The sequence below is a fragment of the Ctenocephalides felis genome, unplaced genomic scaffold (genome assembly GCF_003426905.1).
Source record: "Ctenocephalides felis isolate EL2017-DRISC unplaced genomic scaffold, ASM342690v1 CF-g0.4_SCAFFOLD_01604, whole genome shotgun sequence".
In the NCBI taxonomy this organism is placed as follows: domain Eukaryota; kingdom Metazoa; phylum Arthropoda; class Insecta; order Siphonaptera; family Pulicidae; genus Ctenocephalides; species Ctenocephalides felis.
The window spans coordinates 34,276,421-34,291,435 of NW_020537758.1; the positions used below are offsets into that span (position 1 = coordinate 34,276,421).

At 29.7% G+C, this 15,015-nt stretch overlaps 1 protein-coding gene across 1 annotated transcript; it reads left to right on the forward strand.

The window, feature by feature from the left end:
* Positions 1 to 793: 793 nt before the first annotated feature.
* On the forward strand, positions 794 to 2,048 carry LOC113372607 (cytochrome b-c1 complex subunit 7-like). The gene is made up of 3 exons (XM_026612966.1): positions 794 to 927; positions 1,050 to 1,097; positions 1,722 to 2,048. Exons 1-3 carry the CDS (start codon positions 879 to 881, stop codon positions 1,964 to 1,966), a joined length of 342 nt encoding a protein of 113 aa, XP_026468751.1. The 5' UTR covers positions 794 to 878; the 3' UTR covers positions 1,967 to 2,048.
* Positions 2,049 to 15,015: the final 12,967 nt, after the last annotated feature.

Below are 15,015 nucleotides of genomic sequence, written 5' to 3' on the forward strand. Positions count from 1 at the left end.
GATCGAAAAGTAAAAACACTTACAGATGTTAATGCCCGTATTCCGTGCTGCTACGTTCATTTATTAACAAATATTTATATAAATAACTAAAATGTTAGTTCATGTAATTCACAACTTTGCTTTAATTATTTGACGTCTTTGACAGTTAGAAAAATTATAAGGCGAACTTGTCCACAGGGGGTGAAAGCAGGCGTGCTGTAAGGGACTATCACACAGAGTCAAAATGAAAATATTTGCAGAAGATAACATCCATAGATAAAAAATCAATTGTGAAAAAAAAATCACATATATTTGTCTACAATATCAGTAGAATAGTAGTTTAATATTATAATTAAATGACATGATTGCATTTATATACATGTACATTATTTTTTAAAACTTTAATGAAGCTGAAAGCTATTAGTTAAATTGACATCTTATATAAATATAAATAATATATAATGATAAACATAGTAGTAAATATTATTAAAAGAGATTATTTATGCAATCTTATAAACATTATTAATATTATATTAACTACAGCATTGGCATGATTTTGTAATGACTGAAACATAATATGAAAATTTACATTTACCTTGTTTTGCTAATTAAATGTTTGATAATTTTCGTGAATCCTCCAAAATCAATAAAAAAAGGTTCAGCAAATCTACATACAACAAATTAGAAATATGCTAATAAATATGTAATCAAATAATAAATAATAACCATATACCAGAGTGACATCTGTCGTAAGTAACCCGAACTGTTGATGATCTGAAGTTGGCAACGCTTACTGCGTCTCACTTGACGTTAACAAAAGAACATAGCTAGGCCGAGCCGAACGATTCATAGTACAATATTAATTTACAAATTTGACATAAGTGTTTGTTTAGTAAAAAATGGCATCAACTGCCCCAAAAACTTTCAGAACAGTGAATTCAGTAAAAGGTATTAGTTTTTTCTTATCGGCTATTGCAGTAAACTTTCAGTAGCATATTAATATATATATGTCGCTCTTGTTACATAATGTCACTCAGTTTTGTTAAGTAATTAATATATTATTGTTTCAGATAAAATAAAGAAATGGGCGTATAATGCATCTGGATTTAATCAATATGGTGAGTGTCTTATAATTACATTTTGTACATGTTTTGCCATACATATTTTTTCTTTGTACATAACCTTTATTTTGATAGTTATTATGGCCGATGTCTTTCCCAAGTTGACATCAATTCTTGAAATATTTTTTTTTCACATTCGCTATTGAATAGCTATTGATTTTTTGTTATAAGTGTGCGCTTTATTATTCTGATATCTGAAATTCACATTTAAACAATTCAAGTTCTTTCTTACAAATAACTTCTTATTATTGATTCAAATCTTGTCGTCTATTATATTAGTGTGATAAATTTTATGAATGTTGTCACTATCAAATATATGTGGATGTTTCTGCTGAGTGATATTTTATGTAAATGGTGTATTTTTTGTGTAAGTTTAAATTCACAGACTTCTCAAAACGTAAAATATTTAAACTAAGTGTAACAATTAAATTAGAAGTCACAACTATAATTTTATTGTATGGTTTTATGGAGTTTATATATATTTTACCATTATTTATTGCTCCTCCGGTTGAAGTAAATCTTTGGATATAGATATTACAAATTTAACTTTATAAGAGAATGAGTGAAATCAGTTTCAAGTCATACACAACTTCCAATATAAAAATTCAAACATTATTTTAGGACTTCACTTAGATGATGTCCGTCATGAAGATGCTGATGTTACTGAAGCTTTACGCAGATTGCCCCAAAACATTGTTGACGAGAGAAATTTCCGTTTGGTGCGCGCCATGCAATTGTCTATGAATAAAATCACTTTACCGAAAGATCAATGGATCAAATGGGAAGAAGATTGGAGATATTTGACCCCCGTTCTGGAACAAGTAAAAAAAGAAAAATTAGAGAAAGATGAATGGAACAAAAAGTAAATCAAGTGTATGAATTGTCTTAGAACTAGTAAAATTTGAAAATTGTTGATGTGTACTATAATAAATAAATAGAAAAATTATAGTATAGTAATTTTTTATAATATAACCTAAGGTTAACTACATAAGAGAGAAAAACGATTTGGTGTAATGTAAAAATTGAGATACTTTACTACCTACATTGATGAATATTATCACTCTTGTCTTGTTTGCAGTTCCTATTTATTTCTCAAAGCTCTCTTCGTATGCTTTTCTATTCTGCACTTCAGTTAATTTCTAATGTATTCTTTCTTGAGTAATTTTTCACCATTTGTTGTCTTTGGAATGTTCTTTCTATCCTTCTTTTCATTTGATGCTGTTATGCAATAAACATTTTTTCCCAACATGATTTTGATCCAGTTTACTTTTTAAATTCCTACTCTGTAAAATTCTTCTGTGTTACTTCAATTTCTAATATAGTCATCAGTGAATTAGTTTTCTATCGTAGTATGAGTTTACAGATTATTAAATGTGCAAGTACATTTGTAAATATTTTTAATGTTATGATTAATTTTTGTTTATCACTTCACACATACATACATCATAGAAAAATAATGTTGAGAAATATGCTTTATAGATGTTTTGTTGGCATTTTGCAAATTTGGCATAATGCTCTAATGTCGAATACATAATTCATAAATTTTCTTTGAATTCAAGATCTTTCTTTAGTGTCATTTTGATATTTAAACCTATTTAGATGAATTTCAACTTAGCTTCCACTATTTTGTGTATACAGTGAGTGTTACCCCAATGTATTAGTTTAATTTGCTCTGTAACCAAGCTTGTATCACTGTTTGTGATAATGTTAATGTTTAATTAATGTTTATTTCTCTTCATTCATGATATTTCAGAAATGCGTGAGATGTTTTGTTGAACAACAAAGACGTTAATCTACAATCTTTTATAGCTCAGAAAGTTGCTTATAAATTGTTGTAAGGCCCCTTAGCTGGTGTTATACCCTTTATAACACCTTCTATTTTTACATAGCACATTTCTATAACATGTTTCACTCGCATAATACATGTTTTCAATAATTTTCACGCTTTAATTCAAAAGCTATGGCACTTTTCCTTCAATTGAACGGTTATAAAAGTAAATCATATTTTATAAATGTAGAAAAAGTAGAAAACGTAAACTCAACATATACATATACATATAAACTGTAGAATAACTATTAATTTCTTGATATTTTCGCGTGGGTAAATAGTTACTACACAATATTATAATATATAATTAAAATGACTAACTATAAAACAATTTACTAAGGTTTATGTGGTAGGAAAATCATTGTTACAACTGACCAAATCATTCATATTTTGATCTGCCAATAACGGTTTTCTAGAAAACTCTTACTCGCTCAACAATGCTAGTTTTTGGCCGTATGTCGAAGCAACGAATGGTTTATTTGGTAGCTCGTATTTCGAAACATTCGTATGTAGGGTCACTTGAAGTCGGGGTACCACTGGTATTATTCTGTTTGTTATAAAGATATCATATTACTTTATTGTGGTGGTTTAAAACTTCATAAACTTTTATATTATTTTGATGGTACTTTGGTCAAGTAATATATCTGATTCGAATCCTAGTTTAACTAACAATATTTTTAATTAAACAAATTATTTGTTAAATATTTACAGACTTTGCATTGTTTGAAAGTGATATAATTTCAATTGAGGTAAGATAAAAGCATTTGTATGGTGCTACATTTATATATTATACGTTCTATATTTTATATTATATTCTATTTCTATTGGAGCTCGTTCTATTCATTTTCGCTTCTTTTCATCGACGCCAAACGTAGGTTTTATATAGGTTCGTTTGTATTTGTTCTTCTGTGTTTTTCTATATGTATTTGTGAAAACTCACAATGAGCAGATACAATGTCCCAATGGTTTGGAGAATAATGCACACAATGATGATACACACAGCCTTAAGAAAGAACATACAATAAACACAATGTATTATATTGAAAGTATTTTTATTTATAATACATTACCGGCACTGCGTTGTGTTTTGGAGGCCTTTGCACGTTCTTATTGGATTCGAGCAGGAATAGATTTACAGGAACTTGTACTGAATTGATTTTGAATATATTTTGCTATTAATTGACATAATAATAAAATCATTTGATACTAACAAACTTGCATAAAAGGATTTTTATTGAAAAGCAATCATAATAAATATAATTCAGAGCTTATAAATTCATTTTATTAGATAAAATGCAATTTTGACAAAAATAACAGTAAGAATTCATTCAAATCAAACTGAAGTTAACAAAACATATTTTTTGAGCATGTTTTAACTTGCTCTGTAGAAGTACAGAGAATGAAATGTTTTCTTTCACTATTTTTAATATATTTTTATAATTTTTCAATTAATTTTAGTTGTTTATTTACTTTCTTGAAACTAAATCTTCATGTAACAAGTTGTCGATTGGCTTCATATAATAATTTAAGCAAGTTTGTAGCTTAATTTGACCTTGTTTTCAAATTCATTATGAGTATTGGTCTATGTATTTGTCAGTTTATCTACCAGTACCTCTGTACCTCTGTTGACCTGTCTACCTGTCCACCTATTGCTTTGTCTATTTGGACAGGAGTCTATCTGCCTATCTATCTTTTATTGTTCCATTATTTTACCTTTTAGCCTGTTTACGTCTAACGTTTTGTACTTTCTACTTGTATGAGAACTAATTTAATTACTTCTTTCCCCTATTATTGTTATAAAATTTTATCATTAATATATACGCGATTAAAACACTTATATTTTTAAGAAACTTGAAAAATTAACAGGAAACTTATATGAAAACGCTTATCAAAGTACATACAAATCATTTTATTCGCAAATTTTCTGCAGACGTTTTTGCAAATGCGTTATAAAGGTACGACAACCGTTTTCGAAAGTTTTTATTAAATAAAATATTTAATACTGAAACGATTTATATTCATCATTGATTCCAATTTATTAATTCAAATCTCTCTTAACGTTCTTCAGTTATTTCGATATAACATTGCGAAAAGTCGAATTTTCAAATTTTTTATACTTGTAGAAGTTTATTAATATGATTAATTAAGTGTCGTTAGATTAAATACATTTTTTTTCGAATCTGATACAATTTATAATAGTCCTTTGGACACAAAGCAAACTTGTTAAATTCTATTACAAAAATCTTGCACAGTTGCGTTACTCCCTTAACTAGAGTAAAAGATATAAAAGTTGTAGTGCTTCATGTTTAAGATAGATCCATTTTTCCTTTTAATGTTTTGGTGTAGTTTATTGACATGGGCTTATTGGCGAGAATATTTGGATAGTTGTCTAGTCCAGGGCTTCTTAAAGTGGGGGACGCGAACCCCCAGGGGGGCCGCGAGACTACTAGAAAGGGGTCGCAAAGATCTGATACTTTTCAATCATTATAAACAAAATTTTAAAATTAGTATTATTAGGCCGACTATTTTCACGATAATTTATGGCTTCTCAAGCTATGCTATTTGGCCAATATTTTTGATAAAATCAATGATAAGAATTTATCAATGCAGGGAGTCTGCGTTAATATGTTTATGGTAAAAAATAAACTTGAGGCCTTTGTTAAAATAATTCTTATATGGAAAAACAGAGTAGAAAGTGGATCGCTCGAAATGTTTCCATTTACTGACGAGTATATAATTAGTAACAATATTTCAGAAAAAGATACTCCTATAACAAAAATTATAGTTAATCCTTTGAAGAATATGGAAGTTTACATGCATAGGTATTTTATCAATGATATCGATACACAACAATGGATTTCCAATCCATTTTCAGAAGAATCTTATTTTGATTTTTTTAAATAATGCTTGTATTGCTCTCGCATGCTGTATCCCAAAATGTTCATCAAAAATCATCAACATTTGTAGTACTTAATTTTGCATCTATATATTGCTACTGTAATAGACTCTTAGAGTTTTTTTGAATCTATCTAGAAACAACAATACTCAATAAAATAAAATCATCAATATTTATGGTAAATCCAGTGTGAATATTCTGAGGTAATATTGGAACCGAATTGCCCCAATGTCTCACCACCGAAACGCAGCTAGTGAGAAGTCCGACACAAACACCCTCGCAGCCGTACACAAATGGGAGTTCTTTCTTTACAGAGAGCGAGCGGGCTATTGTGTTTTTCTTAAAGCGCGTACAGTCGCGGAAAAGATATGGGTGCGCTATCGCTGGCAAATATCTTCATGGAAAACCTGTGGAATGGAAAAACTTATGGCGTGCAGAGACATACTGTTAGAAGAAAAGTTGGATATATTAATTTTGCTTAGGATTTTTTCGGATTTTTGCTTTTGTTATCCTTAATTATCAATCAGGCATTGATTGTTCAAATAATTGGTCAAAAATTTCTAAATATTCAAATTTTTCTTAGTTTATGCATCTAGAGTCTAGATGCCTAGTGCCAGGACTATCACTGGATCTTCTTTTCTTCTAAATCTTATCTTCATATACTTTAATCTAGCTTATTTTTTTACTTCTAATGCTTTTCAATTACAAGTTATTAATTCAAATTCTATTTTAATTTTAACGTGACAATTTAACTTCTGTGTCGGTGCCAGGAGTGTCACTGGTTCTTCTTTTCTTCTAAATCTTATCTTCATATACTCTAATCTAGCTTGATTTTTTACTTCTATTCCTTTCCAATTACAACTTAACAATTCAAATTTTGTTTTAATTTCCACAAAACTGTTCAGGACAGTGATAGTGCAAGGACTCGATTAGGGGTTGGCTGGCTTGTGAATAATTCTTGCAATATTATGATTGTAATAATCACAATTACTCATTGATCTCATTTAGTTATTTCTATATTATCTTGTTATTTTCATTAATATATTATATTTCTTTTTGTTTTTGCTTTATATTATACTTCTAATACAATCTCCTCTGGGCTGCTAATATTCAATCATGACGTTTTTGAAACATAGTTCATAGGAATGTGCCTATGAATCTATTTAACACATAAAGCCCGACAAATTTATATCTTTCACTCTAATTGAGGGATGAATATAAGATAATTATTCGCATATTTGAGATTTAATTCAAATTGTGAAAACGACTCCAATAAACATTTGATACTTTGTATCTACAAATTATTAAATGAATTTTTAGCTCAGTTTGGTACTTCGAATTTCACATATATTAATATTGCACACTGTAACATTTGCATCTTTGTTATACATGTTATAATATATATATATATATATATATATATATATATATATATATATATATATATATCAATATAGATATAATATATATATGAATGCCACTCTGCATGTGTATCATATAGTAAAATTGAAAATTTGACTTTTCACACAGTTATATCGAAATAACTGGAAAACTACAAGAGAAATTTGAGTTAGTAATTTGCAATTAATCGTGTTTTCTTCATAAACAAATTTCTGTGATTTTTTTGAAAACGGTTGTTCTACCTTTATAACGTATTTGCAAAAAACTTTTGCAGAAAAATTGCGAATAAAAAGATGTGTATATTGACAAGCGTTTGCATATAAGTTGTCTATTAATATTTTAAGTTTTCTAAAAATATAAGAGTTTTCTTAATCGCTTAAGTAGACAGGTCAACAGGGGTACAGGCAGATAGGTTACCAAATAAATAGATCAAAACTAATAATGCATTTGAAAACAAGTACAAATTACATATATATATACAAATACATATATAAATACATATGTATTTTTAACAATATCTGATGGTTATTTTGCATGAACAAATCACAAAAAAACGTTAAACAATTGTTACTAAATTTAATCAAAATTTGAAAAAGAAGAAATTTTAAAATCATGAATTTCTTTATCAACTCATATATTTCGAAATAAAAAAGTCTAAGTAGCCAGTCCGCCAAATGTATAACTCACAGTCCACCGCCACCCATTTGTGGGTCCACCCAACTTTTTGGATCCCGCCGCCCTACGCCCGCGGAACGAATATCATCCCGACCGTCATTCTGCCTTTTGTGTGAACCGCCATTCTACCATTGTATTCGCATTTCTATTGAAGTTGTTCGGCTATTATAAGTAGTACACAATTGCGCAAAACCGACGCGGGCTATGTATACCTACGCTGTAAGTATATTGGATGTATGGACAAAGCCCATATAAAAACACATACATTGCATACGTAGATCAGGATTGTATTAATAATATAATATGACATTTTTATGGCATCATGGACGAACATCGAGCTGATATTAGAATCCTAGGGAATAGAAGGCTTAGCCACCATGATCCTGTCCCTTATAACGCGTCAACACGTCTGCAGATGGTTGCGCAGAACGAGAACAGAAAAAGCGAAAATTGTTGCCACAAATAGATAATATACATATCTAATCAATTTATTCATGTTGTCCATTTAACTTGTATTGAGATGATATTAAAATATTATATTTATATTTATTATTAACTTCCCGTAGGTCAAGTTATAGTAATCGCAAACAAATCGAAAATGAAGATTTTATATATCTTTACGTTTCAAAGGTTTCTGAATATTTTGGCATACCTTAAAAAAATGGATGTGTGTGTGTGCGTGTGTGTATGTGTGTGCGGATACAATTTTTTTCAAAAATGTTAATCGTTTTTAAAAAAATAATAATTTTTTGTACGCGAAGTTCCAGCAATTTGCCTTAAGGCACGATGCCATGCGCCCCACTAGTTTATTCAGATAATTCAAATAAGCAAGTACTGTGCAATTGCTTGAACCTTAGATCGCAACCCGTTATTCCAAATTTCATTGAATTTCTATAATTGAATCACTTCTCAAAAGTGAAGTATTTTATTTTAGGATAGTAATTCAGGCCCTGATTATTAGCTAATTACAAAGAAATCGCTGTTTTAGTCAAGTTTTTTCAAATGACATTTTTAAAATCGGTACAAAACTTTTGGAGTAACTCTCATATATAAAGACAGTAGTTTAATTTGAAAAGTTGTTAAAATTAATTCTTATTGTATCACGCCGATTAATTGTACACAATGAAAGGTCAATGCTTACTTTACACAAAATGACCCTTACATCTATTACACTTTTGATAAAATTTCTTAATGCCATGAAATAGTCACATACTGATATGAACAACACATTAAAAAAAATTAGATGATATTTCTGTACAGATTTTTTTTATTTCCATACAATTATTTCCATACAGTAATTTTAGTGAAAAATGTGTAGATATAAAATTTTACAATGCTGCCCAGTGGTAGTCATTATAAGTTTAGACGTACATGAATTTTTTTTTTATTTATTTATAATTCAATAGATAATCAGGATACATTGTTTCTATAAGCCTATGTGATGATGTTAAATATGGCGTTTAGAGATGTCCATCAGTGGCGGATTAAACTTTCTGCCGCCCTAGGCCCTAGGCCCTATCCGTTCAGGCGCCCTTTTTAATACACAAAATTTTACTTTTTTAATTAAACAATTTATTATAAATTATTTATATATAATTTTCAACTTTGCGTTGGGTAAGTTATAGTAATTTTAAATAGTAATTTCGAAGTTACGGAGCAAAGAGTGCAGAAAATAGAAATCGAGTTTTTGAGAGAACGGAGCATCCAATTTGAATGATCTAAAAAACATTCAATTTGTAATGATGGAGAAGTGGTAATTAACTTTTGGCAAAGGCAGGTCCAGCCGTTTCGGAGATACCCTGCTAAATGTGCAAAAAATCGCAGTTTTTGAGAAAACTAAGCGTCCGATTTGAATGATTCAAAACTCTTTCTACTTATTTTAACAAAATAAGTAATTATGAAAAAAAAAATCTGTTTCAAAAATTTTTTTTCAAATTTTTTTTTCAAAAAAATTTTTTTGTGTATATCGAAAATAATTCAAATTTTATTTTCAATTCTGACTAAAGTTTTATTAGATGCTTTTAAAAAGATTAATAGTTATTGATTTTGAATTAGAGGTTGAAAAAATACTACGATGCAAAGAGATAAAATATAATTTATCAAAAACCATATAACTCTTCGCATTGTAGTGTTTATAGTATTTTTTCAACTAATTCAAAATTAATAATTATTGACAATATTCTTTCTGAAAGCATCTAATAATTCTTTATCAAGTTCTGAAAAAAAAATTAAAAATAACATTAACCACATATTAAAAAGCAAAGATTATTTTGAAAATTTTTATTTTAAGATGTTTCGATATTATTTTGTAATTATCAGTGTTGTGTACACATATTAACACATTTATGTATATTAATTAACATAATTATCTAAATATTTTAATTTTGATAATTATATGTACTTAATTAAGATGCAACTTTCTTCCACGCCACCCATGAGGTGAAGTTGCCAGGCGCGTTTTTTTTAATGTGGTATCGCCACAGAAATAGATACTTTCATTCATATTTACGTTTCTAACATTTCAGATGGAAATGGATATAGTGTAAATACTACTAAGTATCGATTTCTGCAGCCCTAATCCACTTAATCTAACTTACAAACTAATTATACCTAACTGACCCAAATATATCGCGAAAAGAAGAACCACCGCGAAATGACCTGATGTACCCAAAAATTTCGGTTTTTAAAAATGAAAGAACCTCTCGTGGTAAAGAAAAAAATCAATATAAAATCTGTACTTTAGTATTTTAGCGGTGATTGTAAATTTATAAAAAAGAGCATTTACATGATGTACCCCCCAGATCCACCATGTAAACACTTGGAAAAAAATTTCATAGGTTCCCAGCCTATGAAGTTTATGACAAATGATAATTATATAATGTAAAGAAAAGCGCGAAAAATATAAGAGAAGTTCTTTCATGACGCCACCCTTTTGAGCTCTGAATAAAAGTACACGAACAACCCCAAAAAAGGTACGATCGAAGATTTTAATGTCAAAACGTCCCTTAACCTGATATTAACTAAATACTACTATAATAATAAAAAGTCTTATCTCACAGTTAATTTTCCTTTTGATTATGTCATATCATCCAATTCTGTTGCAGGCGGTAGTTCAGGTAGTAGTAGTGGTGCTAGTTGGTTTTGAGTTGATATTTTCTACCAAATCTCGTGCAAGACCTAAAAAGAATAGAGTTTCACTACATTTATTGGTATGGGTTGTAGAAGTAATGTTGGTACCCACTTGCACATATCCTTTAATTCGGTAGTGGTCTCCTGGTGGTTCGTGTATATCTTCGTAAAACATATAGACACACAATACAATGTTTCTTTGAAAGACATCTGAAATGAAAAAAAAGCACAAATGCCCCTAAAAATAGGGACAAACAAATAAACGGGGCCCCGGTTATATTAATAAAAGAATGTATGGTCATAACTAATAATAAGGTTAAATGAACAATAATAGGATAAAAACCTTTAAATATGCTTAAATATGCGTATCCTCCTGGCAGGTATTTAGAAGTCTTGGTGCTTTGTGGTGCGAAAAGAAATTAATTCTGTAACCCTGAAATAAAAAAAGTGGTTTAGAAAATATAAAGAAAAAAGATTTATACATATTACTTAGCAGCATGCCAATAATTTTAGTGTTTTGGTACATCGATTGGTCTGACCATGTCCTCCTATGAGTTGTGGAAGTAGTTCTTGGTACTCACTTTCTATTCGGTAGAGGTTTTTTGGTAGTACCTGTATGCTTGGTAAGCAATTTTCTTGAAACGATATCTGAAATGAGATAAAAAAAAACACAAGTGCCCCTAAAAATAGGGACGAACATACAAACGGGGCCCCGGTAACAAAAATAAAAATATTTTATACTTATATCTAACTAAGGTCTAATTACTTAATATTAACTTATGAATACGAGAAAACCTGTACGTATCTATATTGAGGTGAACTGAAAGGGTTAAGGGTACTCTTGTTAGAGTGCAATGATTGCTATTTGGTATGTCACTCCCAAATATGAAGGGTAATTTAACTCTGCATGCCTGAAATAAGAAGTGGCTTGAGAACACGGAATATGGAATTATGATGAATCATAATTACTATATGTGGCAACCTGCTTGTAATCATTCCAGTGCTCTGGTACATCATATAGGTACACATCTTCTCCTGTTCGTTGTTGTAGTATTCAACCTCCTGGTATCTTTAGTTGAGGCCCATTTACACTAAAATAAATATTAATTTTGTTATTTTTTACATAATTTAGGGTTTTGTATCATCATACTTTTTTTCAACTTCAAACAGTACGTCTTCAACATTTGTTCGTTCAACATTTCTCCGTTTAGGTCTTCACCATTTCTCCGTTTAGGAGACTTATTGTGCAAACACAAAAAATTTAAATTATTTAATTAAAATATGTTCATTGCATTACGGTAGAAAAATCAGTCAAAATAAAAACAAGTAATTTATTTAACAAAGTTTTTAGATTTTTAGACGAGTTATTTACATCCATGCTACTAATAAAATAATTCCAAAAAAATAAACATTGTACAAATAATACTAATTATAAATTAAAGTGTATGGGGTTGCGTTGCTTCTGGGAAAAACATCGCAAGGACCCATACACCGAACGAAAAAAAAAATTATTAACGAGACGCGAATTGCTAGAACCTGCCGTAGGGGGTAGGCGACAGGAACACATTTAAACGCGGAAATCGTTTCAAACGATATTAAAAAGTCTTCGCACGAACAAAAAAAAAATTAAAATGTCGACGCAAATAACTCAAAATTATAATTTAACAAAATTATAAAAAATAATTAAAAACTGTCAATGTGATTGAATAAAAAAAATTCATGCACAATAAACCCCTAAAGCAATCCGCCACTGCGCAAAACACTGTATGAAATCTGAAACAAAACAAATGTAGCCAATCGTAAATATTTGAAACATAAGATTTATATTAAAATTTAATATTTAATTATATTTAAATTTAATAATCTAAAGATTGCATTAAATTATTTATGTTAACTCAAAGGCTAAAATTAAATATTTTCACGACAATAAACACTAAGGCGACACTTCAGCACAAATATTGGATTTAAAAATGTAACGCAAATCGTTTAACATTAAAGAGACGAATTTTCACTTCAATTTATTTACATTCTTTTAATTATAATTCAACAGAAAATCAAGTCAAATCGAATCAACCAAAAGACAAGTTCCATGACACGTATTTGAAACTGAATGCACGAAATGATTACATAATACATAAATGTTTTCAGAAGACTTACCACTGACTGTAGTGTTCACCGAGAGGTCCAAATACAGAATGATTTTAGTTGTTATTACGCACTTCTTTTATTGAGGTCAGAAAGGGACAAAACTATGAATTGTTACCAGATGATACTAAAATTCAAAAATTGTTATCTAATTGAATAGTTTCGGGTTCGGAACCATAGAGGGTGCAATACGAAATGTTTATTGTACCTCACAATTAGTCATAATTCAACCTTCGTGGCGACATGGCCCAAATTATTACTGCTAATATTTGCATCTAGTTCTGTTTGATTCATATATTTGATTTGATTGTGAAGTATTATTTGTATTAAATACGTTTTTATTTGTATTTGCGTCTTTTTAATTTGTGCGTTTCTATATATAATTGTAAAATAAAACTAGTGGTGTATGGCATTGTGCCTTAAGGCAAATTGCTGGAACTTTCCGTACCGTAATAGAATATTCGAGAAATTTTAAACGGTTTTCAAATATATTATTACAGATACAGTAACTTTCATTATTTTTGTTATATCTTGTTATATCTGAGCAAATTAAATGTAAATCATAAATCAATTTATCTGCAGAACATTAACAATCGTCATTTCTTTTCGAATTCAATTTCAAAAAAATAGTTGCCTAAAGGGTCTGGGCGTGTTTCCATACAGAATTGGCCCCACCCTGGTATTTAAATAATTTTGATTTCGAAATACCAAATTTCAAATCCGTAGCTCATCATTTGGCCGAGGTATCAGTGAAAACATGTGAAAGTGGTCCCTTTTTTTAAACTCACTTTTTGTCGGAAATATGAGAGATATCGAAAAACTGTTAACGTCATTCTATTTGTACTGATCTTGTCTATGTTGTCCATAACAAATAATGTGAAAAAATTACTTGTTATTGCGTGAAAAGTGTGAAATAATTTTCATTTTTCATTTTTACCAGTGCGGCTTTTTTGCGGCTTTTTTGACTACTTTATATTAGCATCATACGTAAAGTTGTAATAATTATTGAAATTAAAAAAAAATCATACGAAAGCCTGTACATTTTTCTTTTATTGTGCAAAAATTCATTTAAATCTAAGTGGAATTTTGGGAGAAAAGTTGGAATAACTTAAGCTAGTTTACCTCGCTTAAGTTTTTCCAACTTTTCTAATCCGTGCGCTCGAAAACGTGACTGGTAATTTGTATCCATACATACATACACACACACATCCATTTTTTCTGAGGTATGCCAAAATGTTCAGAAACCTTTAAAACGTCGAGAAATGTAAAAATTTTCAATTTCGATTTTTGGCCCATTACAATAACTTACAATAAGAAAAAAGTAGCCGGACTTTTTTTCCGGAGCGGTCTGGAATTTTCCGGGATCGATCCGGACTTTTCCGGGTTGGAACCGATCACGTTTCTTCCGGAACCGGCTCCTTTTTGGACTTTGGAACCGGTTCTTGAAAATGACGGTTCTTGACAGCTCTAATTGGTAGGCAACCTAACACTAAAAAACTTGGGTCACTGTCAAAATGTTTATTTCGGTTTGACATAATTGCACAAAAATTAAATAAAGTTCAATAAAACCATTTTTCTCAATCAAAAAAGATATCAATACAATTTGTGCCATTCTAGGGTGCTTACTCGTATGGTATTTTTTTAAAAAAAACTTATTTGTGACATTTGCAAAATGTTTGTTGGTTGACTAGATTTCACAGACATCAAATAAAAATTAAACTAGCTGTAAGTGGAATTCTGTCTTGAGGCAATTATGGCATCGTGCCTTAAGGCAAATTGCTGGAACTTCCCGTACCGTAAACGAAATGTTCAAGGAATACTGAATATTCAAATAGATTATT